Raw genomic sequence first — 26,265 nt, 5'->3', positions numbered from 1 at the left:
GGTCTGTGCAGGTCTGTGCCGGCGCTGGCGGGGATGCATGCGGGGATCCGCGTACCGCGCTCGTCCGCGGCGCCCACCTCGCCGGGCTTTGAGGCAGCGCGGGATTTTCTGCCACGGGTCTGTCAGCCATTTGTGTCTTCCCGTGAGGTACCCCCGTCTCCGTGGCCGCCCAGCTTTCTGGTGCGGCTGGTCTTTCCCGTGCTGGTTCCGAGAGCGGCTCGTTTACCGAGGGAGCTGGCCCGCGTCTTTCCCATGTCCCAGGCGGAGAAGTGTCGTCTCCCACCTTCTCGCTTGTCTTTGCACTTCTACATACTTGGTTTTGCCCGCTGGATTTTCACTTTTTGGACAAATGTACGTTATTTTTCTAAGTTGGTTTTGTGTTTGGTCATCATTAGTTGGCCCTTCTCAGTGTCACCCCCTTTCTTTGTGTGGGGGTCACACACACCCGCCCACCGCCCCATCCCCCCTTAGCAGACCCCTCTCAGGGGCCCCTAGTATCAGCTCAGTTGACGTCAACCTCCAGCCTTCGCGCCAAGCCGTAGGCACGGCAACCGCAGTCTGATTGGCAGGGTTCAGAGGCGTGGCGAGGGGGCCCGGGGTGGGAAACTCAGCCGCTGATTGGCCTGCGCTGGAGCCCCGCCTCTGCGGAGAGCCTGACAAGGAGTCGCGCGCAGAGGCTCGGTGCAGACGCCGGGAGCTGCGGGAGGACGAAGTTGGAGCTGAGGAACGGGCATGTCTACCCTGGGCTGGTGGCGTCGCCGGGCGCCAGGGGTCCTGTGGGCGTGCTAGACCGTGCACGGGGGCTGCACCTTGGTCGGGCCCCAAGCCGTGTGGTGAGGGGAGGTGAGTCGGGCTGGCGCCCGTCCTGCACAGCCATATCGACTGTGTCAGGATGCAGCGTGAGGCGGCACAGCGGTCACACGCCACAGTCCGGGACCCTGGTCGGCCGGGGGGTGGGGCCGGCGGACATCGCCTGGCAGGGTCCTCCCTCAGCGGGTCTCGGGCGTAGGTTGCCGCGCTTGCCGCAGGCGCCATCTTGTGTGGCCCACCGGGGTCCCGGGGATGGGTCATCCCTCTGAGGTGGCCGCGGAGCTGGGGACTGCCGCGCCATCTTGCCTGTGGAAGTAGGGAACGGGGACGGGTTGGCCGCGGACTCCTCTCCAGCGAGCCAGCCAGAGTGGGCGCCGGGGAAGTGGCGGGCTGGCGGGTTTCAGGGCACCCCCTCCGTCCGCAGCTGGGTCTGGGGGCTGCAGACTGCTACGTCCATCCCACGGTGTCCCTGACAGGCTGGTTCGCTCCAGCTGTCCCTGCATCCCTGCTAGTCCTTGGGGGCGGGGCCTGTTTTGCCGCAGTGGCGGCGGGAGGAGCTACGGGCCGCAAGGGGCGGGGCCGAGGGCTTCATGCCTGTGGGGTAGTTTCTCTGGCTGTGAGAGGCTGAGGGTCCTCCTCCCCGCCAGCCCTAGCGCCTTCTTCGGTGTGGGCGGTGACGTTAGCGGCACAGGCGCTGTCCTGATTGGTTGGCTGCGGGTTGGGGCGGGGCCAGGGGCTGTCAAGACTGCGGCTCAGCTGGGTTACCGCGGTCTGCTGAGTCCCGCCTACCTTGGCGCCATCTTGAGGGGGAGTGGCCGAAGTTTGCCGCGCAGGCGTGATGGTGGCTGGCCGCAGCAGGGGGCGGAGCCGGGGGCTGTGGTGGCTTTGGCGAACCTGTGTTCCACGCAGTGATTGAAGGCTGCAGGGTCTCGACTCCTTCGCAGCTCCTTTGGTAGTCATGGGTCTGGCTGCAGAGGCCGACTAGCGTGGGGTCTGGACTCTGACTTCTGAGAATGGGCCACGGCAAATGACTGGGGGCCGTTTTATTGGCTCGCCCCATGTGTGTGGTCTGGAGAGTCAGCGTCTACTGAAGCCAGGCGTTGTGCCTGAAGTTTGCCGCGGCGTCCGCGGCCGTCATGAAACCATCAGTTCCGAGGGACAGGGCTACAGGCTGTTGGCGTGCCCGCTCTTTCTCCTAGACCACCCTTTTCCTACTGTTTGGGGACAGTTGGCGCCCTGGGTGTGTCTGGCCCCATCATTTGGCTAGGGGAAGTGCTGGGTGCGGGAGCGGTGGAGGTGTGTTGCGCAGGTTCTGTTGGTGCGCTTGGGGCAGGGCCTGGCCTGAGAAGCCCTGCTTGCTCTGGCACCATTTTTGTTGGTCGACAGGTGGCAGCCGAGACTTACTGCGCAGGCGCCATCCTGCAGGCCTGCAAGAGGGGGGCGTCATCCTGCAGGTCTGCAGGGGGAGGATCCAAGGGGGAGGGTCTGCAGAGCTCGGCCCACTTTAGCGCTGTTTGGCCAACAGGTGGCAGCCGACACTTATTGCGCAGGCGCCATCTTGAGTGACAGTAGGGCTGTCCGCGGCGGGGGGGGGGCGCGGGGGGTAGGTGGGCCCAAGAGGAGGGGCTACAGAGTTCGGCCCACTAGCGCTCTTCGTTGGCCGACAGGAGGCAGCCGAGACTTATTGCGCAGGCACCATCTTGAGTGACAGTGCGGCTGGCCGCCGCGGAGGTGGGGCGGGGAGTAGGTGGGCCCAAGAGGAGGGGCTGCAGAGTTCGGCCGACTAGCACTTTTCGTTGGCCGACAGGTGGCAGCCGAGACTTACTGCGCAGGTGCCATCTTGAGTGACAGTGGGGGTGGCCATAGAAGGCGGTCAAGGGGGTGGGGCTGCGAAACTCAGCCCATTCTAGTACTGTTTGTTGGCCGACAGGTGGCAGTCGAGACTTACTGCGCAGGCGCCATCTTGCGTGACCGTGGGGCTGCCACGGAGGGACGGGGTGGATCCAAGGGGAGGGGCTGAAGAACTCAACCCACTCTAGTACTGTGGGCCAACAGGTGTCAGCCGGACTTACTGCGCAGGCGCCATCTTGAGTGACAGTGGGGCTGGCCTTGGGGGGGGTGGGCCCAGGGGGGTGGGGCTGCAGAACTCAGCCCACTCTAGTACTGTTTGTTGGCCAACAGGTGGCAGCCGAGACTTATTGCGCAGGCGCCATCTTGAGTGACATTGGGGCTGGCTGTGGAGGGGTGGGGTGAATCCAAGGGGAGGAGCTGCGGAGCTCGGCCCTCTGTAGTACTGCTTGTTGGCCAACAGGTGGCAGCCGAGACTTACTGCGCAGGCGCCATCCTGAGTGACAGTGGGGTGGGGGGTGGGGCCAAGTGGAGGGCCTGCGGCTCTCCGCCCACTCTAGCAGTGTCTTTTGGCTGCCACGTGGCAGCCAAGACTTACTGCGCAGGTACAATCTTAAGTGATAGTGGGACTGGCTGTTGCTGCTGGGGGGTGTGGTCCCCACGAGCCCAAGGCGGGGGCTTCGGAGCTCCACCCACTTGATCAACGGGTGACAGCTAGAGTTTATTGCGCAGATGTTACAATCAGCGATTTTATTTCTGGGAGCACACCCAAGGGTGGCTTTCATGTTTTGAGCGACTAACGGGAAACTAGACTCCTATCCATGTCGTCCTGGGATCGCCCCCCCCCCCCGAGGTTTATTGCACAGGCACCATCTTGAACGATGCCTCAGCTGTGAGGGAGGGTGGCCTGCGGGAGGGGCTGGCTTGTCCTAAATGACAGACAGGGTCTGCAGACCCATACCCACCCTAGCGGTGGGCCCGTAGACGGCTGCCGAGGCTCACTGCGCAGGCGCCATTTTGAGTGAGTGGCAGAACTACAGGGGGCAGTTGTGAAGGACGGGCCGTCTGGTCCTGATTGATGGGACTGCGGACTCCTGCTTGTGCTTGTGCCATGTTGGCCAGTAGGTGGCTCCGAGGGTTACTGCGCAGGCACCATCAGGAACGGCCATGGAGTTGGAGGGTGGGCCTGCGGGTGGTGTTGCCAAGTCTTGAGTGACTCAGGGCACCTGTGTAGCCCTGCTCACCTTTGCTGGCCAAAGGGAGTGTGAGGTTTGCTGTGCAGGCACCCGTTTGGCAGGCCCAGAGTGTTTCCCGCAGTGGCCATGCAGCATGGCGGGAGGCGCGTTTCCTTGGAAGGATACCAACGCCAGCTCTCAGGGGAATGTGGGGGACAGGGCTCACCCGTACAGCTCGGAGGGTCAGTCTGGAAGACTGAGGTTCAGATTTAGATCTTTTAATACGTTTGGGGAAGGGCAGGGTCTCAAGAAAACGGAGATGGCAGGCTGTGGATGTAAGGTTTGGGGTTTGGAGGCTCTGAGGGCAGCATGGAGGTTATGCAAAGAAAAAGGTCTAAAAGCCTATGAACTAGACAGTTCAGAGCTACAGACAGTTACAAGAGGGGCGTGGTGTGGGAGATTATGGAGTGGATGCTCTCTAGGCAAGTCCGGGCGTGGTTTTGGGGGGAGGCTGTGGGAGAGCTGGAGGGGCAGGGCTTCCTGCTTAAAGAGGTGAGGTGGGGATGCTCCTGCGCAGAGCTCCTTGGGGCACTGTCACAGCGTCCTCTGGAGGACAGTGATGCTTCCAACACTGAATTAGCTTTCACCATGTTTCCTTAAGTCTATTGGACTCCAGGGGAGGCTGCTTCTAGTCCTAGCTCCAACAAAGGAGCCTGTAAGTCCCTACCTTTATTTTTTATTTATTTATTTATTTTTAAGGTAGTAGGGAAGGTAACACGTTGGATTCTTCCTTCCCAACGGTGGTGAGAGAAAATTAAGAATGGACATCCACTGGTGAACAATGTTTCAATATATAGTAGAGCTGTAATGGTGAAGATGCTTCCCCCAGGTGCTTCTAATTGACTGAATGCATGCCCTGAGGCACAGAGGGACTTGAAATAGGAAGTGTTAATCCATTGGAAGCGTGTTGATAATCTGTAAAATGTTACATAAGGTTAAGGAATGATGTTACTACTTAATGATAGTACTGAGGTCCACATATAAGTTAATTTTAAGTTAAGTTCATATTACTTAAATTTAAAGTAGAGTTAAATGTCTGGCCCTGCATCACTGGCTGTTAAATGACAAAACTGGAATTTAATTCACTTTTCTAAAGGGTGCATATTGTTGCTGCTCCGTATGGTCTTCATGGAAAATGTCAGTAGATGTTCTGTTTTCCAAAATGACATTACCATGATCTATAATAGTCTGCCATGAGGTCTGAGCTTGAGTTCTCTGAGCATCTGCTTTTCTGTGAACTGGGAACTAGAAAATTAATAGTGTTGTGGTAAGGAGTGACAAAGATAATAAAAGTAAGATGTTAAGCACTATATAGGGCATGTGACTAGTAAATCGCTGTACTACATTAGCTATTCTTTCCTCCGATTTTTGCCTGCAGCACACGTCCTTTGCTTTTAGAGGGACAGCCAATGTCACATAGCTAATAACTTCCGTTGAATTCTTGACTTGATTTCTTAATCCAAAGCACTGTGTCTTTACTATTTTGCTCTGTTTGTTAGAAAGGGTTCTGAGGTACTCAGAAATTGGCTTGCACACCCATTGACATAACTTCATTGGGAAAAGGTTGTGATTAGAGTCCAAGGTACATCTGCCTCAGGGAGCAATGCCCATGGGCCCTTCCATCCTGGAAGGAAGAGCTCTTCTTCCTGGTCTGGTTTGACCTCTGTCACTGGAAGAAGTGGAGATGCATCTGTTATACAGTTCTTTTCAGCCTGAGTAATGTATATACGAAGTAAATTTGATATCTCATGTTTTCTTTTCTTTCCCCAGCTTTGCCTTCTCGAGCTTCTACCCTTCTCAGAGACAGCTGGCAAGAGGAAGAGGGACTAGGTCCAAACACTAGGTGGCCAGGTCCAGGTGAGCTGAATTCCCTTCTCACAGTCCTACACTCATCCTTGGAGCAAACACATTTTTCCTCATCCTGACACTTTCCTACTGCATAGGTGTTCCATATAGCCATGCAAGTGTCATTTGTGCTCTGAAAACTCACAGACTCTTCTGGTGAGTTTGTGTGTTCACCAGAAATTCTCCTTGGCTTCATGCTATCCTTTTCAGTTTCCTACTTCTTTTTGAAACACTCAGCTGCATCTTCAGGCCTGCTCTTTCTCTCTTGTTGGGTGATTAAAGAAGCATGAGAGATTCATTGGTTCATCTATCAAACGTGGCTCCGAGTGGGAAAGGAGTTCCTACTCTATTGGGTAATGAAAAATGTTGAAAAAACAATTGTATCTTTCATGTTTTGGGGACAGAACATTCATTATGAACAACAGTTAACCTGAGAAAGGCCACATAGGGCCTTCCTGGGAAAGTCATTGAGAGTCCTGAAGAAAGGAGGACAGTACTATGCTTTAGGAAGAATAGTCTTAAGCAGAGGGGATGGGGCATTCCTGACGGATCCAGAGATAAAGACCAAAAGTCTAGGATACCTGGAGCAAAGGAAAGAATTGAGTGGCATTTGAGCAAAGTGTGGATTTTGAAGGTCAATAGGAGCTGTATTGTGAAAGGCCTTACAGTCAATGGTAAGTATATGGGTTTGATATGAAGCATAGTGGGAAACCATTGAGGTGTTTAGCTATGAAAGTAACATGCGAATCAGATTTGTGTTTTAAACGTACCATCTGGTTGTCAGGTTTAGAGGGGGAGGGTGGAAACTGGTTGCAGGGAAACCACCTCAGGTCTGGGTGAGAGGTGGTGGCTTGGATTCAGATCAGAGCAGGGAGTTAAGTGAAGGGGATGGATTTGAGAGAAGCACTAAGAGACTCAGGAGGGCCTGTACTCTTCTTTCAAGGCTTGCTGACTGTTGCACATAAGGTGCAACAAATCACATTATGTGGAAAAGAGAGAAGAATAGCAAAAGTTGTTCATTCCATCAGCAAACATGGACATTATATGCCCAGTCTGGGATAGAACCATGTTAGATTCTGTGTCTCTGGAAGTGGGTAACATAGTCACTGACATCAGTATCTTCTGAATGAGAACTCTAGTTAGATGGAGAGTAAGAAAACATGCTCACCAAGATAGGTGTCCATGCTGATGGTATTATCATCTGGAGAAAGGCTTACGTGCTGTCCCAGCTGGGCTCCTGGGAATGGATTTGTTTATTCCTGGCCTCAGTGAATGCTCCAAGTAGCCAATGTCTGATGCTGAAGCCTGTGGAGACTCAGGAACCTTATTTTAGCTAAGGACTCAGGTTAGTAGGTACATGTGACTGAAGCTCAGGAGACTTCTAGAAACCCTACTGACATATTAATTTATGTTGAGAAATAGTGTGGCTAAAGTACAATGTTCCTGTTTTCTCAATTTTGGTTTATCAATTTTTGGTGGGAGATAAGTACAACAGGGACCCAAATACTCAAAGGTCTGTATGATCAGCAAATTCTTTCTCTGTATGCAGACCTACATGGGAAGTGAAACCGTAATGAGCAGGTTGCTTGGCAAGTATGGAATCAAGATGAGAGGATGCAGACAATGTTTAATAGCAATGGCCCGTAAAGTAGCCTGGTGCCACCGTCTGGTGCAGTGAAGCTCTTGGTAGGATTACTAGGATACCAGAAGCCCCTTGTCTACAGTCCCTTTCCTCCCCAATTTCCATTCAGATTAGGTCTAACCAGAGTAGCCCTTTTCTGTACATGGTTAGATGAACCATACTTTGTGGCCTGCCTTTCCATGCTCTTTCTCTTTTGGGGGAAAAAATCTGATCAGCTAATTATTGACATTTAAGTATGGTCAGATATGTCATACTGGTTCAGAAGACATTCTCTTTAAAGTAGCTTTATTCATCTTGAACTGTTTGGGATCTGATCATTAAACTAAACTCTGAGATACTGTTTCCTCTCTTCTGAAATTTTTGGGGAAACCCCACAGGAATGGACAACAACAAGGAAATTTTGCTGCAGTGTGGTAAGTGCTGAGCTTATGTGAGAGAGGTAAGCCCAGGGTGATGTGGAGATGACCTGAGAGGAGCCATGTAAAAGACCAGAGAGTAGAGATTTAGGCCAGTGTGGTAGGGAGAGTGGTCATTTACTCTTTGTGGAATTCCCGTATCAAATTGGTTGCCCAACAGCTCCTGTTGGCCGTATGGTGCTGTTCACGGTCAGTTGGACAAGACCACACATCTAAGTCTAGAGCAGTGGTTCTCACTGTATAGCTCCTGGAGGGCTTGTTTGAATGCCTGTTGCCTAGAGCGCCACAGACCTCCTAAGTCATCATACCTGGAAAGGCAGCTACATATTTCACAAGTACCTCAGAGAGCTTTTGGCACCCCCAAATTTGAGAACCACTACCCTAGAAGAACTTGAGCCATGGTGTGCACTTGCAGATTCGGAGAGCTTGAGTTGTTAGTCTCTCGGCACTGGGCACTTCACTGGGAGGTGAGGTAGGACTGGGACGGGGGCAGCATTTACCCAGGTGCATGCTGAAGTAGAGACTGTCAGTCTGCAGAAAGAGGCAGGAGAATGGAGCAAATGAGAAGAGAGAGGAGACTGCACACCATGCTGTCCCTGAGAAATGAAGAAAGTAACTGCCTCGCTTCCTGACGTTAAAGTTCTCAATTCCAGCCCCCTTGGATGAGGTAGGTAGAATGAGTGAGGGGGCGGAATCTAGGTGCACCATGATGAGGGACCAAAGTAAGTAAGTAGAGATGGGGGTAAAGAAGCTCTCTTGGAGCTTTTCTCAACTGATGGGATGTGGGGAGCCTGAGGTCAACCAGTGGGGTCACAGGATTTTTTTTATCTCTCCTTACACATCCCACTCAGGTTTCCAAGTCTCTGGTATGTGTTCTTTGAGTTCTTCCGAGTTCAGTTAAATTCTTGACCCACTGATCCTTTGATTGAGGCCAGAGACGCTGCGTTTATAGCAGGGACACCTGATGGATTCCATCCTTGTTTCAGTTGAGACCCATATTTTTGTTTCCTATTCATGAAATAGAGAAGTGAAGTGCTTTAAAACTTTTAAAGAATAGCACTAAAACTGCAGCATAAGCCACAATGGCAACACTGTTGTCCTGGCAGCAGCACTGTCCTGTGGTTTTGGGTGGTCAAGCTTATGTCTGAAATTCACTCCATATAAAATGTTCGTAATGCACATAACATTTCATGGTTAGACGTCCTGTGTGTGTAAGAACAGATATCTGGAGGTTAAAGAACAGCTAGAAATCCGGAAGCTCTTCTACCTGGTGTGGAGATTGAGACTGGTTTTCCCTCATTTGTCTCCTCTCTCGGACTTTGTGGTCTCTCTTGGCCCCTAGGACCAGAGTTGGCCTGGTCCCTTTGTGTCTCCACCTTTGCCCCTGTCTGCAGAATGTGGTCAGACCTTTTAAGATCCTGCCTTTGGCTAGTACTTAACCCACTTACTACCCTAGAGAACAGAGGGAAATGCGGAAGCTTTAGTAACTAGGGGCATGTGAAGGTCCACCTCCAAGTCAGAAAAGGTGATGGGTGGGCCATGTGGCCAGAATTTAGTTTGAACTAAACTGGACAGAGGGGAGGCCCTACGTGAGGAATGCCATCCAGTGGTGCACGGGCTCGAGGGGGGTGTACAGCTAGTGAGTGGAGGACTCCATGGGAGCAACGTGAGGTGGCCTGACGGGTGGCCTGCCGGGGAGGGGGAAGTGTCAGAGTAAGCAGAGGCCATGACCCGAGCACCACCACAGCAGAGGGAGTGCTGATAAACAGTAACAAGCAGAAAGAAAAAAGACAAACAGCAATTAAATTTACTTTAGATTTTTATATTCAGAAAATGTTTTTCAGTTGTGAACTTAGGAAAACATTTAAACTAAAATGCCAAAAGAAATGGAAGTATCTTTTATTACTTTTTAAAAAAATTTTCCCTGGTTTATGAAATCTTTACTCAAGATTTATGTGGAAGTTTTCTTCTGGTTTAGCTTATACTTACTTCCATATGTTTAAATATTTTTGTAATTTTTATTTTAACACAAGTGAGAGATCATACCCAATTCATTAATGTTTCAGACAAGTTATAAGAGTGCAAGTTCATAGGATGTGAGACAGTGGTTGGGAGGAAGGTGTGATATGCCTTCTGGAGAGCTCAGAATGTGTCCACATTTTCAGTCTCCATTTACAAGGATGTGTTTTTTTATGCGTGTACATGTCCTACTTTGTCGCTGTTTAACAGTGTCTACAAGAATTTTCATATAAATACATTTCCACTTACAGCTTTGCTTTCTAAAAATTGCATTATATTCTTTTGTGTGGATATTTTCATCATTTTCTAACATATAAATGTCATGTGTACTATACAAATTTATATCTTATTTTAACTTAATGCTTCAAAATTTTTTTACATTAGTGGTTTCTGTCAAGTTTAAATAAACGAGTGTGTTTGTGGAATGGAATACTATGTGGCCTTTAGAAAGAATGATGTAGATCTGTATGTACTAGTACAGAAAGATAACCATCATAAATTACTAAGTTTGACAGTGCACACATAAGGGGCACCTGGCTGACTCAGTGGGTAGAGCATGTGACTTTTGATCTTGGGGTTGTGAGTTCAAGCCCCATGTTGGGTGGAAAGTTTATTTAAAAAACATATTAAGGGGCGCCTGGGTGGCTCAGTGGGTTAAGTCTCTGCCTTCGGCTCAGGTCATGATCTCAGGGTCCTGGGATCGAGCCCTGCATGGGGCTCCCTGCTCAGCAGTGAGCCTGCTTCCTCCTCTCTCTCTGCCTGCCTCTCTGCCTACTTGTGATCTCTCTCTCTCTCTCTCTCTCTCTCTCAAATGAATAAATAAAATCTTTAAAAAAAAAAACAAATTAAAAAAAAGCATACTCATGCAGAACCCCTAATGTGATCTCATTTAGGTAAAAATGAGATGCTACTCTATATATGGATGTTGGAGGGTTTAGAATAGGAACAAATTTGATGAATGGGTATGGCTTGTAGTTTCCCCATCAAATACTCTGTAACTGAACACTGCCCTATCTTCTGTGTTTGTAATCAGAAATAAAATTTTTTGAAAACATGACTTAATGGCTACATAACATTCTATTAAAGATTTTTATCTGTTTTCTTTCCTTCCTGTTTGAAAATTTTGGAAGAATGCTGTTTTGAGTACAGTGATTTATTTTGGTGTGAACAAAGTATGTTTGTTATTGGCCTTAGTGGTCTTAGCCTTCTAGCGATGTTTTGAAATAAAGAATTTCTTGTCAGGAGGCCAGACACCAACACTGGTTTTATTATTCTTTCCTGATGTCAAAGGCTATCTCCAGCCTCCTTGGAAAGCATACTTGAATAACTGGTCAGAAATTAAAGTGTTGGCTGTCGCCTCTTACCACGTTTGTTAAAATTAATTTACTACTTACTCCTCAGAAAGTTTATAGTTTTATTTAAACAGTTAATGCTTTTCTTGACTGAAAGACCTTTATTATAAACTAAATCCCGCATGTGTATATACTTCCTTGCAAGTCAGTTTTTGGACTGTGTTAGCTCTGTTAGTGTATTTGTCTTAACACTCGCATCATTATGTTGGAAAGAATATGTTTTCATATGTTTGGGTCATTTTACAGACAACTCCCTCCTCCCACCACACACATACCTTACTCAAAATTCTCCTGATATTTTTGTACATTTACTTACCTAGAGGAACTGGATTCTCATTTTGTCAAAACTCCCCACCCTGTTACTGAATCTTAATTTATGTTCAAGGAAGGATTGACAAAAATTTCCATATTCCCAGCTGAAAACATATGTTTTCATTTATTAGGACTTGTTTTATGTTCTGTACATTTAAAATTTTTGTTTGAGGTTCCCAATACTTTGTTGAATTTATGGAATTTATGGGAATTTATTTTGTTATTAATGGGCTTCTTTTCTTGTGTTTATTGATGAGGTTTTTCAGCTCAAAATAATGCTTTTTCCACATGACGCCTTTCATTTCTTCAGTTGTGTTTGCTAGGTTTTTTCCAGAATACCGTTGAATGGTAGTTTGGTAGAGGACCTCCTTTCCTTGTCCTCACCTTTAGTTGGAATAGTTTTAGTGTTTGACGTGCTTCCTTGTATTTATTTGAAATAAACCTTTATTCTTAAATGGTCTCCTACTTTTACTTTTGCTAAGAACAAAATAAGGAGAGGCTATTGAAGTTTAAGGAGAAGGAGAAGTATAAGGAGAGGCTATTGAAGTTTGCAAATGCTTTTCAATGTATAACAGTGCTCACGGGGTTCCCTCCCTTCCCCCTTTAATAGATCATATAGAATATTCCACTGGAATTGGGATATCTTCCTTGTATTCCTGGAATAGGCTTTCATGGTTATGGGCTATTTAGACTTTTCTAGATTGGATTTATTAAACATTTTTGCATTGAAGTGCAAACAAATACTTATTGAACACCTTTTCTGTGCCAGTCCTGTGAAGATAAAATACAATGATGGAAAAGGCAGCAGAGGCCTTGCCCTCAGGGACTTTGGGTATAAGTGTGGGTACTCTCGTTTCTGTTGGCTTCATGCATCTTCAAGCGCATCTCATTATATGGGTAAATTGTTATTGTTGGCCTTTCTGGGCATCCTTGGAGGGGTTCCCCTCAGCCTCAACATTTCATGTGATCATATCAGGCAAACCTTCAGCTGACTCCTTTTTGATGCTTTGGTCTCAGTCACCTCTACACCTGTATCTTCTGTTTTCTTTAACTGTAGGCTGGACTGGGGAAGTGGGGGCGAAGTGGGTAGAGCAGTTATGCTTCTGATTGGCCAGAGGTGCTGTCACAGGACGAGTTCACCTGGGATCTGGGTCTTCCCGAGGGTAAGGTGAGTATGGGGCCCTGGCAGGTACTAAGCATATCTGGCCCCATTCTTAGCTGCCCTTTGGACTGCAGATGGAGGACAGAGTGAGTCAGGGTTAAGGGCTGGGTCACGTGGCCAGCGGGGCACCTAACCTCATCTCACAGGGCTCACCTGCTCTTAGGTATCCCAGTGGGAGGATATTGACCAGTGTTTTGTTTTCCTGAGTTTGACTCTTGATGACTCTGGTAGGACTGCATTATACAACAACACACCGACAGCAGAATACTTCTCTGACATGTGCTTGTCCCTTCCCGTGACTTTGTGTGTAAAATGATGTCACCTACCGTCATTTACTGCCACAGGTTTTTAGCACTGCAAGTGCTAGCTTTTATAAACTGGAAATTAGATACACATATAAAGACTTAATTGTAGTGGGCAACCAACTTTTTAGCTCTTATTTTTATCTTACTAATATTTCACTTACTTGACTGTCCTTAATGGAGACTTGCTGGTTCAAAAGGAATAGGTATTTTTAGTGTTTTTAAGCCATTTGCTGAAACAGCATTCAGAAACATGGTTCATGTCTGCACCAGCCAGCTTCTCACCAACATCAGGTTTTCTTTTTTTGATTTTGATTTTTTAAATATTTGCCCATTTGATACGCCAAAAAAATGTTCACCGTCATATTTCACATTTCTTTGATTTCTGATGTAACTGTTGGATCTTAACACTGTGTGTTTTTATTTTCATGTTGAGACACTACCTTTCTCTTACTATTTTCTAAGAGCTTTTCACATTTCAAATATTTACTGTCATCTATATTGCAAAACATTTTCCCCCCTCCTCTTCTGGTTTGTTTTTGTTTGGTTGCTTTTTATAGTGCTACAGAAAATTTGTTACCCATTTTTAGTTTCAGGTCTGCTGAGTAGTGGTCTTTCAGTGGTCTCTGCTGTTGGGATTCTGCTTGAGCATTCTCCTTCCTGTACCTGTTCTTTGCTATTGTAAACAGTGCCTCTGTGAACACACTGGTGAACTCTGTCTTTGTGCAGTGGACAGATAAGTCTATTAGGTTTCAGAGGCGAAAGCACTAGCATAGTAGGGGATGGCATTGCATTTATATACTAATAATTGTTGGATATCTGAGGAATATATTCAACTTAGAGCTGCAATTTCCACATGTCATTCTTGGGTATCAGAAGTTCCACAGTTGATTCTTTGGGGTTTTTCTAAATTGACTGCCATCTGGTTTAGGGTGTGACCTGACTCCAGCAGGGTGGGATGGGTAGGGAGGGGAGAAGACCCCGCTCAGCATTAAGGTGTCAGTGTTGTGTTACCTATGCAGTGGGCAGCACAGTCTCTAAAGCCTCTAGTGCTTTTGTTTATTGTTTTGTTTTAACTTTGAGTTTATTTTTTTGACTAGGTACTACATGTTCATGGTAAAAAAATAAATAAAACAAAAAATAAAAGGAGAATATACAGTGAAAAAGTAAGTTTCCCTTCTCTCCCTGGCCCCCAGTTCCCTTCCCCGGAGGCAGTCACTATTGATCACTAATAGCAGTCTCATATATATCCTTACAGAAATCATCTGTTTAGGTAAATGCATCTGTTTTTATAGTTTCTTAGAATGCTGTACACATTGTTGTGTCCCATTTTGTACTTAACTGCCTTAGCGTCTCATAGCCATTTATTTACAATTGGCCTCATTATTTTAAAAGGTTTCATAATCATTAGATGAATATGTACCGTATTTTGTGCATTTCAGCAGTGCTTCAATGAATATATTTTGCACATGTCATTACATATATCTAGGATAAATTCATGGAAATAGAATTTAGAGGACAGGGTATGTGCATTTAAAATTTTGATAAGTTATCCAAATTGCCCTCCATAGAATCTACATTGCCACAAGCACTATGTGAGCATCCCAGTTTCCTCATACAGACGCGTATATTGTCCGTCTTTATGATTACTCTGTTCTAAAGGACCCAAACTCCCAGATCTCAAATGACTTTCCTCTGCCATTGTGGGAAGGAATTGTTAGGGTCTGATTCTTTTTTTTAGGTTTTCCTTTTAAAATTTTTTAAAAAATGTAATGGTCTTACTCCCCAAGAGCTGTTTATTCCCCTGGTTAGAAAAATCTATGAACACATTTAATGAAGATCGTATTTGTTTGCTCTAGTCCTGAATTTCTTGAGATAAGAAATGAGTGAATTTTTTGTATAGAACTTGGCATCTACCTTGTGATAGGATTCATAAGGACATTTAAATGGTCAAATTATTAATGAATAGAAAGTCGTTTTCTGTGGACTGGAAAGAAAATCTCTTTTCTGTGTTCTGGAAGGGTTTTTATAACATGGTAAATTCATTGCTCATGGAAATTTTATGGGAGGTTGCACCTTAAATCAGTTCATCTTTTAAAGTTTCTTCCCTTGGGGCACCTGGGTGGCTCAGTGGGTTGAGCCACTGCCTTCGGCTCAGGTCATGATCTCAGGGTCCTGGGATCGAGGCCCGCATCGGGCTCTCTGCTCAGTAGGGAGCCTGCTTCCCTCTCTCTCTCTCTTTCTCTCTGCCTGCCTCTCTGTCTACTTGTGATCTCTCTCTGTCAAATAAATAAATAAAATCTTAAAAAAAAAAGAAATTCTGTTTAAAGTTTCTTCCCTAGATTTTGCTCTGCTTTCTGATCAGATTTGTCTGTTTCTATGTTCTTAGAAAAATTGTTGATTCCCTATCAAACTTTTTAATTCTCGAGTTCTTATATATAGTTCACTTACTGGTGCTTTATGCTTCAAATACATGCCTACTGGGAAGAAAAGTTAACATATTAAGTAAGTACCTATGTGAAGTGGGAGTTACCCTTTATATATCTCCTGATTTTATTGTCAGGTTAGACAAGCCCGCCCTTGTTCCATAATTCTAAAAATTAATCTTTTGTTTATTTTGATTTCAGTTTTAGCGTTTTTGTATATAGTATGACCTTTTCCCCTAAGTGAATGATTGGCTAGTTTTCCTATATACCAATCACCAAAGTAATTTGTACAATCTTTACTAGTTTGAAATGCCACTTTTCATGCCACTACTGGATACTTGACTATATATGGTCGACTCAGACTAAGATTCCTAAATGAATTCATTTTCTTTGTCATAAGTTACAAGTACATCTTTTTTGTTGTTTTATTTCTTTGGCTTTGATGGTATAAAAAAAACCATTATTTGTTATTTTTCTGTAGTATTTCTGCCTTTAGGCATATTATAAAAGAACTTTCTTACCCTGAGATTGTGGTAAAATATTTTTAAAATGTTGTGTTTGGTTTGTTGACCTTTGATACATGAATTCTTAAAATACTGATCCAAATGGAATTCCTCCAGGTCAACCTTAGAACCATTGCCAAGTTACCCAATGTTAATATTCTTTGAATTTCCATATATTATAGATTGATTTGGGGGAGGTTTTAGAACTTTGAAACACCACATCTATACATCTCCCATGATTATATTGTGTCTCTCCAGTTATTGCCTTTTATTACTATAATTTATAATTTTATTCACATGGTTGCTGTTGTCTTTTATTAAATCTTTCCTATCTTTATAATAGGAGTTCTCTTCCCATTTTTTAAAATTTATAATTGCTGAGACATTTTTAGGAAGTCTGTTATAAGCAATTTCCATATTCTTGTAAGGTCTGTTTTCATTGATTCACAGTGTCTGAGTGGATAGTCTTATATAAGTGAATTATATAAGACTTTCTTTCTTTATGGTTCAGATTTGTTTCTCTTACCTTGTTCTAATTGGCTAGAACTCTGTAGAATCATGTTCAACAGTGATAGTGTTAAAGACTTGTGTCTGCTTTTATAACTGAGTTCGGTCTGTGGTTTGTTAGCGCTAGCTTTATCTTGGGTTTTTACAATTTGAAAACTATTTCTCTCTGGTTGGTTTACATGACATGGGAATTGGCCTTTTCTTGAATATGATATATAAAGCTCTCACCTCTAATGCTATCTGAATTCACAGCCATTTGGAGAATTAATTCTCTGACACTCTTTTTACATTTTTTTCCATGTTTGTCTTTTTTTTTTTTTTTTTTTTTTTTTAACTATTTGCAGGTTTGTTTCATTTTGGCTCTCTTCCTGTGGAAAGCTGCTTGTTCTGAAGTTCCAGAAAGGATCCTGTTCCCAAACAGGTACCCTGTTGCCTCCGAGAAGTTGGACTAGTGTTTTCTAGGGGACTGGAGTGTTGCTCTGGAATCTGGATGCCAAAGAGCAGACTTGGGCTTCTTCTCTTTTGTCCTTGCCATTCAGGCATGCTGCTTTTTGGGAACTCTGCTCTTATCAGAGGTGGTCCCTCTTAGCCAAATCCTGGATAAAATGGACTGTTCTCTCATCCAGATTATCACACCAGTTCCCCAGAGCCTTTTCCTTTGCCCTTTTCCTTTCCCTGCTTTGGAAGTCTTCTGTTCAGAAGTGCCTTTGTCTCTGTTACTGCCTGTCCTCCTCAAGGAGGGCAGGGCAGTCAGGGAGACAGTGCTTCATTCATGAGGGTCTTCATGATGTATGTGTGTTTGTGAGGCTTGGTGCTCCCGGGGATAGTGGTGGGAGAGGGCATGGGAGGGCAGCTCGTGCATGAGTAGCATGCAAGCCCATCGCTGCCAGCGGAACCCAGAGTGGCAGACTTTGCTACATTTATTCCCAAATAATAAAGGAAACACCTCGTTTTCTCTTGACACTAAAAAATAAAACCTTAATTTTAAACATACTTGGTTTCCTTTTAAAACAAAAACAAAACAAAACCAAAAAAGCAGAGAATTTTTGCTGCATATGATTTTGTTCTTCTCTGGAAGTAAAGCCAGAAGTACAGAACTGTTGGGTGAATTAATTGACCCACCCAAAGCTAGATTTTGTTTCCATAGTGCCAGCTTCCTTGTACCATTTGTGGCTGTCCACACGGAGACATGTATAGCCTTAATTGGTTACATTAGAGAAAAGATGAATATCAGCTTTTTTTACTCTGTCTAAAGGGTTTTTCTAAAAAGAGGGGGCAGATAATAAAAGAAAAATAAAGAACTAGGGGAAAAAATGAAACCATACAGAGGATTATCAAAGCTGGTTCTTTCAAGACAAACTTTGGCAAGATTGATCAATAGCATGAGGAAGCCTGATGGCCACTGCATCATATTCTTACTGTTCATGTGAATAACCTATGTTTTATCACCTTGGCTTCACCAATATTGCGTTTAATTTCCCCCCAGTATACTAGGCAGCACAGAGAGCTTCCCATACACCCACCAGGGCTTCCTACCCAGTTGTCTGCAGATACGGAGAAGGGGCTGGTAGAACAGTTGGCAGGCGAGGAGGGTGACACACCAGAATGCTCTTTCAGAAGCAGTGGCCTAGAGGTTAACCTAGGATGTTCTCTCTCCCTAGAAACTTCTCCAAGCCTCTGCAGGCACATAGTAATACTTGCCTGTGTCTAAAATCAATTCTAGGATGGGTCTGTGTACGTTATTTTTGATAACATTATTTCACTGTTGACACCTGACTTTGTGTTAAGCTGGCACTAGAGGACACAGGGATGGAAAAGTTAATCTCTAATCCATTTAATAGAGTTTATAGTTTGCTGTGGGGAGAGGAGCATGTTAATTCCAGTATTTAAAAATAAATGTGATGAGTACTTGCAGCACTTAAAAGATGAAGTACAGCAGGGGTGCCTGGCTGGCTCAGTGGGTTGAGCCTCTGCCTTCGGCTCAGGTCATGTGATCTTAGGTCCTGGGATTGAGCCCCACATCAGGCTCTCTGCTTGGCAGGGGGGCCTGCTTCCTCCCGCCCCTCTGCCTGCCTCTCTGCCTACTTGTGATCTCTGTCAAATAAATAAAATCTTAAAAAAAAAAAGATCAAGTACAGCTCAGGAAACGTACCTGAGGATGTGGTGTTAGCAGAGCCTGAGGCTGGGTTTTGGGACAGGCACTCATCAGAAGGGGGTGCAGTGCTGAGGGAAGGGGTCCTAAGCATACCAGCAAACTCTGCCACTCTGGCCAGTAGGACCTTCGGCAAAGATGGAGATGTTCAGAAATAATCAGAAGTAGCAGTCTTGGCCATCATTCCCTATATTCCCTTTTCCATTTTTGCTGAAGAAAAAATTGACCTCCAGTTTCAGTAATGGCTAGCACCTTGAGCATTTCCCATGTGTGGACATTGGGTAGTTAGGCCTTTAGAAATACTAACTTATGGGCATCTGGCTGGCTCAGTGGATTAAGCCACTGCCTTCGGCTCGGGTCATGATCTCAGGGTCCCGGGATTGGGTCCCGCGTCGGGCTCTCTGCTCAGCGGGGAGCCTGCTTCCTCCTCTCTCTCTGCCTGCCTCTCTGCCTACTTGTGATCTCTGTCAAATAAATAAATAAAATCTTTAAAAAAAAATACTAACTTATTTAATCTCAGTTTTAAAAGGGTTGAGGGCTTTTTTCCCCTTGTGTAGATAAGGGGACAGACTCTAGGACATTGAATGGTTGCCTGCGGTCACAAAACCAGTTAGTAGTGGAGCTAACTCTCAAACAGGTGTGCCCAGAGGTTATGCTTGTAAGTGCTTTGTGAAGCCAACTTTGTGTGCTGTGTGTGTGTCTGTATATTGTGGGCTTATGCATCTCTGTCCCCTTGGCCTGTTCACAAAGAATTGTTGACCGTGTAGGGCAGCCCTGCACTGCTGCCTGATCCTCAACTTCTGGGACATGTGTATATCTCCTTACGATCTACAGGTCCCTGAGTACTGACTGTCACAGGCTGCTGCGTCTTTCCTGTTGACTCATGTTTGGTTCCTCCAGTGAAAATTTTACTTAGAAAAATGCTGCCTCCAAAGTACTTGTCTGCCACCAAACCCAAGAAGTCTTGGGCCCCAGATCTATATGAGCTAGACAGTGACTTGACTAAGGAGCCGGATGCCACCGTAAGAGAAGGTGCAACTGACCCTGAATTCTTTCATCAGAGGTTTCGAAATTTCCTCTACGTGGAATTTGTTGGGCCTCGGAAGACGCTGTTCAAACTCCGAAACCTCTGCCTTGATTGGCTGCAGCCGGAGACTCGCACCAAGGAGGAGATTATTGAGCTCTTGGTCCTTGAGCAGTACCTGACCATCCTTCCAGAAAAGATAAAGCCTTGGGTGCGGGCAAAAAAGCCAGAGAACTGTGAGAAGCTAGTTACTCTGCTGGAAAATTACAAGGGGATGTATGAGCCAGGAGGTGAGACTTCGTAGAAGCGTGGTGAAGGCCGTCAGGGAGCTGTGAGCTCCTGGGGGTTCGCAGCCTCAGCATTGTTGGTGTTCAAGGCTAGATCGTTCTCTTTGTGGGGGGCCAGCTTGTTATAGGACATACAGTGACATCTCTGGCCCTTCTCTACCCACGGGATACCAGTTGCATTCCCTCCCCAGCTGTGACAACTTCGTGATGTTGACAAATGTCCCCTGGGGAGTAGAATGCCCTGGTTAAGAACCACCACCCTAAGTGGTGTGAGAAGGAAAAGCAACACTTCATTGAGGGCCTCCATGAGGAATTGGTGAGCCTCCGTGGGCCTCACAACCCTGGTCCAGTCTCCCTTTCGTGAAACAGAGGGTGTATTTCCCCCAAAAGTTGTTGCGGCTGCTACTTAGAGGTGAGGTGGGAGGGCAGTTGCAGCCACTTGCCAGCCCAGGAGCAGTAGGAAGCGGAGGGATGAGAGGATCTGATCACTCCTGATCCAACCTGTTGAGGTTGGGGGTTAGTGCGGTAGGGGCAAGAGCAGACTCCAGTTGGGGGAGCGATTTCGAGAACACAAGCCAGAGGTGATAAAGCGTTAAGTCAGTGTCTGGTGTCCTCTCAGACGACAACAGCAGTGACCTCCTCAGCGAAGACAGCATGAGCCGGAAGGGAGCAGAGTCCCCGCCGCCGCGCTCCGCCTCTTCTTTCTGCAGTGAGTAACCCTGTCCGATTATGCTCCCCCCGCATTGGGCATGCTTCCAGACTTCAGCCTAACTTCCCCTCCAACAAGCCTGCCGCATGGTATAAAAGTGCATGGTGGGCATGAAGTCTTCAGGGAAGACAGCAGCGCCTTCCCCAGGGCAGCTGCTGCTACTTAAGATCTGAGCGGAAAGTAAATTAATTGATGACATAATGAGACTTTTTTTTTTAAATTAAAGCAGATAGCAGTATGTGGCATGAAATATAATTTTCTTTTTTTTTTTTTTTTTTTAAGATTTTATTCAATTATCTGAGAGTGAGTAAGGGGAGGGAGAGGGAGAAACACTCAGATCCTGAGCAGGGAGCCTGACCTGGGGCTCGATCCCAGAATCCTGGGATCATGATCTGAGCCAAAGGCAGTCGCTCAACCAACTGAGCTGCCCAGGCACCCCTACAATTTTCGAGATCGTATTTAAAGCTGTTGGAAATTTGCAGCAGCCTATTTGAAGGTATGACACACCCTCTCCAAGAGGGACAAAGTCCATTACTACTTTGTTTCTAAAAGCTATTTTATCTGTTAAAGGTTCTTCAGTGAACTTTCTAAAAGGAGGAGTGCTTTTGGGAAGGGCATGTGTTTTGTTTCTTTGGAGTAGTGTAAGGTGTCCATTAAGATAGTCAGGGGTAAGCCCAACAGCAGAGAGTCTGAAGTCATTGTCCTGAGTGTGGATTTGAGTATGTAGGAACTGGGAAACCAACAGAAGTGTTTGAAGGGGAACTAACCTCTAAACCAACCTTTGGAACTTGCTTTGCAGTATGCCCCACTTGAGCCAAGCCTCCAGAAATGGTGTTTCACGTCTAGGGTAATAGGAAAAGCTCAGATCATGCTTAGGAGTCTGGAAACCTCATTGTGGGATCCCTTTCATCAAGGGAGGAGCAAGGAGAGTGTTCCTTTCCCAAGTGGTGTGTGTACACATGAAGGGAGAACACACGTGTCAGAACATTTTTGTTAACTTCTGGAATGTCTGGCTTTCTCAGGTGACCGGGACCGGGAATGGGACCAGGACTGGGATCAGGACCGGGACCGGAATCGGGACTGGGGGCTGGACTGGGACCGGGAGCGGGAACGGAGAGGGAGAAGCAGAGACCTGGAGTCTCGAGACCGCTGGCCATACACCAGGAATCCCAGAAGCAGTAAGTCACCTGCTTGACGTCCTGATGAGCGTGCAGGGTTAGACTGGGCCTTGTCCTTCATGATGTCTTTTCTCTTCCCAGGACTTCCTCAACGGGATCTTTCCCTTCCTCTGATGGAGAAAACAACTTTTGCGATGGAAAGGGAGCGCAAACGTAGGGACTCCGTGATGGATTATGAGTCAAGATCTCAGGTATGCTTAGGTTTCCTCTCTTTCTGGAAAGGCCATCTTCTTTTCATAGCAGAGATGCCTTTCTTTCCCAAGAGGGTATGTTCATCTGCTCCCTAGCATCCCAGTTGGCTGTAGGGAGGGGGTAATTACTCCCTGCAAGGAGCCCAGGCCCATCCCCAGAGGTGGCAAGTGGCTGGGGTGACTCCTGCCTATTTTCCCATTTATCCACATAGTCAGAGGAAACACTTTTCCACTCAGCATCTGAGTTGTGCTTTGGTCATGTCTGTTGTTCCTGTTGGGCCAGGGAAGCAGAACTGTTCTGGAGAGCTTTCTGGCCGGCCCACTGTGGGGAGCCAAGGAAGTGGCCAGGTCATACAGCAGACTGGCAAGTGAGAGCAGAGGCTCTGGAGCCAACAAGAGCTGGCTTTGGGTTTGAAGCCCAGCTCTGCCACCTGTTGGGTGTGCAGCCTTGGAACATTTACTTAAGCAAGCTGAACCTCAGTTTCCTCATCTGTAGGATGGATGTGGTGATTGGCTCAGCAGGGCTGCTGGGAGGAATGAGTACGATTCATATGTGTATATGAAGTGCTTATCATGAATGCCTGGCATGGGCAGTAATTTTAAAAGGCAGTATGCTGGGGAAATTGGTGAAGGGAAAAAGGACTTGGGATTTGAGATGACCTTTAAGGAGACAGGTCACTTACAACATGGCATCGTAAAGGGCAGCCATAGCATTGAAAGGGCTTTGAGAGGAAGCGGGTAGCTGAGTGTGAGGAGCCTGCGTCTCTTCTTAACTATTAAGGACCTCCCCCAGGTCAAGGAATACAGTAGTGACTGAGATAATTAGGGTCCCTGGAGGCCCTGGAAACTTTGAGGCTTATAACAGAGAAGGGCATTCAACAATCCCACAAATAAATTTCCATATAAATACCATATATGTTAATTATACAGGGTGCTGTTAAGGGAAAATTGGGAGTTACAACAAGAAATTGTCATGGGCGTCTTGGTTTGGATTTGAAAGGAGATCTCTTGAAGGCAGTAACATTTGGCAGCTGAAGGACAGGAACACTTGACTAGGTGATGTGTTGGGTTCAGGAGATCCCAGGCGAAGGCCCTGAGGCAGGAATCACACAAAGGCCAGGTTAGCCAGAACACAGAGGGCAAGAGACCCAAGACATCCTGAAGCCTGGGTAGGCCTGGTTGCTGGTGTCCTGTAGCCAAGAGGAGAGCTCAGGTCTATCCCCAGTGCACTGAGATATATTAGTAATGGTGCCTGCAGTGAGATTTATGATTTGGGATCAGCTGACGGAGGGCTTTGTGTCCTACCCTGAGAGGTCTGTCATTTGTCCTCTGTCCCAGGCAAGCAAGGATCCACAGGTGTGTATGAGAAGGGAGGATGGGTAGCGTCCGGGTATTGAAAGCAGAGCTCTTGCAGCAGCAGAAGGACGTGGGAGAAGGTAGATGGGGTCAGAGGTGACTCAGTCCCTCCAGCCCTTGTGTCAGGGAAACAATCTAAGTTTGTGACACACTTAGTTTTTCACTAATTTTGATGCTTTATTTGAAGAAACCAAAGTAACCAAAATTTTAGGAACCTAGATAAGAATACTAAATCATAGACTCTTTCTTAAATTTGATTTCGGAGAAAAAAAAGTCTCATTGATATGCATTTTCCACCCATGAAGCTGGTCTGCAACGAAGATCAGTGGCTCCCGAGCACTGCTATGCCAGATGGTCACTAAGTTTTCACTGATATGTGGGGAAATGAGAAATGCAAGTGTCCTTATTTTGGGAGTGTTAGAATGCTCTTATGAAACGAAGATGATTGGTAATTGACTTTTGTCTTCTTTTGCTTTTTAAATCCCCTTCCTCAAGGGGGCGCCTGGATGGCACAGTTGGTTAAGAGTCCCAGCTCTTGATTTCAGCTCAGGTCTTGTCTCAGGGTCTTAAGTTCAGTCCCCAAATCAGCCTCCATGCTGGGTGTGGAGCCTACTTTTAAAAAAACAAAAATGCCCTTCCTTGACTCTGAGAAAAGCTGGCTCCATGTCTGTGTCTTCTTAATGTCTAGAACCCACTGATCACTGCTACCTCAGTGGGGTAGGAGTGGCAGCCGCAGCAGATGTAAATTACATTGTGAGGGTATACGCAATAGAAAATCCTCACCCTCTCTTAGCAGCGTGTGTAAATCTGAATCACTTGGCGTGTGGGTCCTGCTATGAAAGTGAAGTGGCGCCACGTTGCCCTCTGGGCGGTGCCCGTTTGAGTGGAGCTTGATTGCTGCTTGTGCAAATTTAGATGCCATTTTGTGGCATCTAATGCCAGCAACTGCTTTAGAGAAGCCCTGTTGCATAGATTATAACTTCACTTTAAATCAGAGCACCATTTTTCTTTCATAGGAACAATGTAGTTAAAAATTTAACATGCATTTATTTTACTCAATCAAATGAAGAGAAGAGTATGAAAAACAGCCATTGCTTTTTGCCATTGTCCTTGGGGGTGTCTGTCGACACCAGGGGTGGTGACTCTTCTGACTTCCCTGTGCTCTCCAAGTTCTTAACTGCATCTCTTTCTCTGCTAATCCCCCAAGTTAAGAGCCCTGGTTCCCTTTCTCTCACCGGAAATGCATCTATGTTCCCACCCACACTTTCCTTTGTAGTATAATAAACCGGTGCTGGGACTTAGGACGCACTGTCACAGACATGAGCATAGCATGGCTTTTGCTCTTGAACTTGCTGTTGGGCAGGAGATTGGCACCCAGCAAAAACAATGCAAGTCAGCTTTCTGGGGTGGCAGTTGTACCCAGTTTGCAGTGGCTTCTGAGCTATGTCGCTTGTTCCTTATTCTAGGAATTCTCAGCCTGGACCTAGGAAGGATTTCAGTTTTGAACTCTGCTTAGTTTTGGTTGTGGTTTTTGGTTTGTATCACTGGATATTGGCAGGTGCATAAATGAGGCTTTCCTCTTAACTCCTAGTGTGTGTGCTTATTATCTTTCTCTGTAGGAGATACACCTAATTGTGAATGCACCTTTTTTTTTTTTTTTTTTGCTACATTTCACATGGCTATAATGCCACTTCCCAGAGAGAAACTGTAATAAATTTAATATCAAAATATCTTTATATAGTAATTTGGTGGTTTACATTTTCTTTATGTAGTTTTTCTTGATGTTTAAACAACACATCACATTGCAGAAAATCATCACCCACAATATTGCACGGCAGGTTGGGCCTAACTCTCCATTTTACAGACGAAGAACCTGAGGCTCAGAAAGATATCTTTTCCCAAGGTTGCATGGCTCATCAATGGTACAGTTCTCCTTTGACCCTCGAGTTTTCTCTGGCTCTAAAACCTGCAGGCTTTCCATGGTGCTGTGTCCATCCTTAAGTCTGTCTCTAGGCCGTGGTGCTGTACTCCCTGGGACCACACTTCCGTGAGACCAGTGACATTCTGGTGCAGCAGTAAGGAAAGATCCTGTGAGATCCTGCATAGAAGATTCTTCTGAGTAATGCAGGGAATTTAAAAATTACTATTAGAGACATAGCTGTTACAGTGGAAGAGGCAGCTATAAAATGAAGGCATTCAGTACTTAAAGTTACATCTGGGTTATTTGGAACTTGTCCACACCTAGAAGAGCCCACCAAGTATCCGTGTTGTACAGTGAAGGTGAGCACAGGACACAGTGAGACCTTGGAAGGAGTCTTTAGTCACAGTTGCTGACCAGTTGTCTGCTGAAACATTTTTTCCTTCTGTCCTTGCATATGCCACACATAATTGATGTTTGGCCTGTTGAAGCTCTCCCACCAGTCCCTTTTCTCTGTGTTCGGAGTCTTAACCACTTAAGGTTCCACCCAAGTCCTACAAAACCCTGAGCTGTCCTTCTACCAAAGCTATTTAATACTGATAATCTGTACCCCACTTTATTGTTTATTGTTCTCTAATTGTTTCATGAGTCTTTTCTCTCCAACCAAATTATAAGCTGCATGAGGGCAAGGAATATGTGTCATACGTCTTTTGGATCTTCCTCAGAGTATAGCGCCAAGGTAGGTACAAAGTAGGTCCGTAGTAAAACTTGCTGGGATCACTCAGAACCCCAAACACTGTGAGCACTTTCTACATATCTTTGTATGTGTAGGACCCATGTTGCCAGAATTCTTCTCTCTTGGATGCCTGTGGAAAGACTCCATTGAGAGGTCTGTGTTTGGTATTTTAGGATGCAGTGTCATACCAGGACGTTGTGAACCTGACTGAGGACAGGAAGCCTCAGAACCCAATTCAGGACAACATGGAGAACTATAGGAAGCTGCTCTCCCTGGGTAAGCAGGTGCTTCTGTCAGTTACTCCAGACCTAGTCATTGAAGCTTTTTGTCACCTT

General features: G+C 46.1%; 1 protein-coding gene across 4 annotated transcripts in view; it reads left to right on the top strand.

Moving 5' to 3' along the window:
• The first annotated feature begins 671 nt into the window (after positions 1 to 671).
• Positions 672 to 26,265, top strand: part of PEG3 (paternally expressed 3) — a 34,288-nt gene continuing 8,694 nt past the window's right edge. Inside the window, exons 1-9 of one of the 4 annotated variants that reach the window (XM_047710662.1) lie at positions 672 to 843; positions 5,664 to 5,750; positions 12,537 to 12,647; positions 16,724 to 16,800; positions 19,366 to 19,845; positions 20,462 to 20,551; positions 21,574 to 21,729; positions 21,811 to 21,920; positions 26,104 to 26,206. In XM_047710662.1, coding sequence (XP_047566618.1) covers positions 19,452 to 19,845; positions 20,462 to 20,551; positions 21,574 to 21,729; positions 21,811 to 21,920; positions 26,104 to 26,206 — 853 coding nt within the window. In that variant the 5' untranslated portion in view covers positions 672 to 843; positions 5,664 to 5,750; positions 12,537 to 12,647; positions 16,724 to 16,800; positions 19,366 to 19,451. Of the gene's footprint in view, positions 844 to 5,663; positions 5,751 to 7,757; positions 7,794 to 12,536; positions 12,648 to 16,723; positions 16,801 to 19,365; positions 19,846 to 20,461; positions 20,552 to 21,573; positions 21,730 to 21,810; positions 21,921 to 26,103; positions 26,207 to 26,265 lie in introns of all 4 variants that reach the window. The other 3 variants (XM_047710661.1, XM_047710663.1, XM_047710660.1) reach the window with 3 other exon arrangements.

This window comes from Lutra lutra, chromosome 17 (genome assembly GCF_902655055.1).
Source record: "Lutra lutra chromosome 17, mLutLut1.2, whole genome shotgun sequence".
Classification (NCBI taxonomy): Eukaryota; Metazoa; Chordata; class Mammalia; order Carnivora; family Mustelidae; genus Lutra; species Lutra lutra.
The sequence above is the reverse complement of the archived record's forward strand: the minus strand, read 5'-3'. Positions and strand labels throughout refer to the sequence as shown.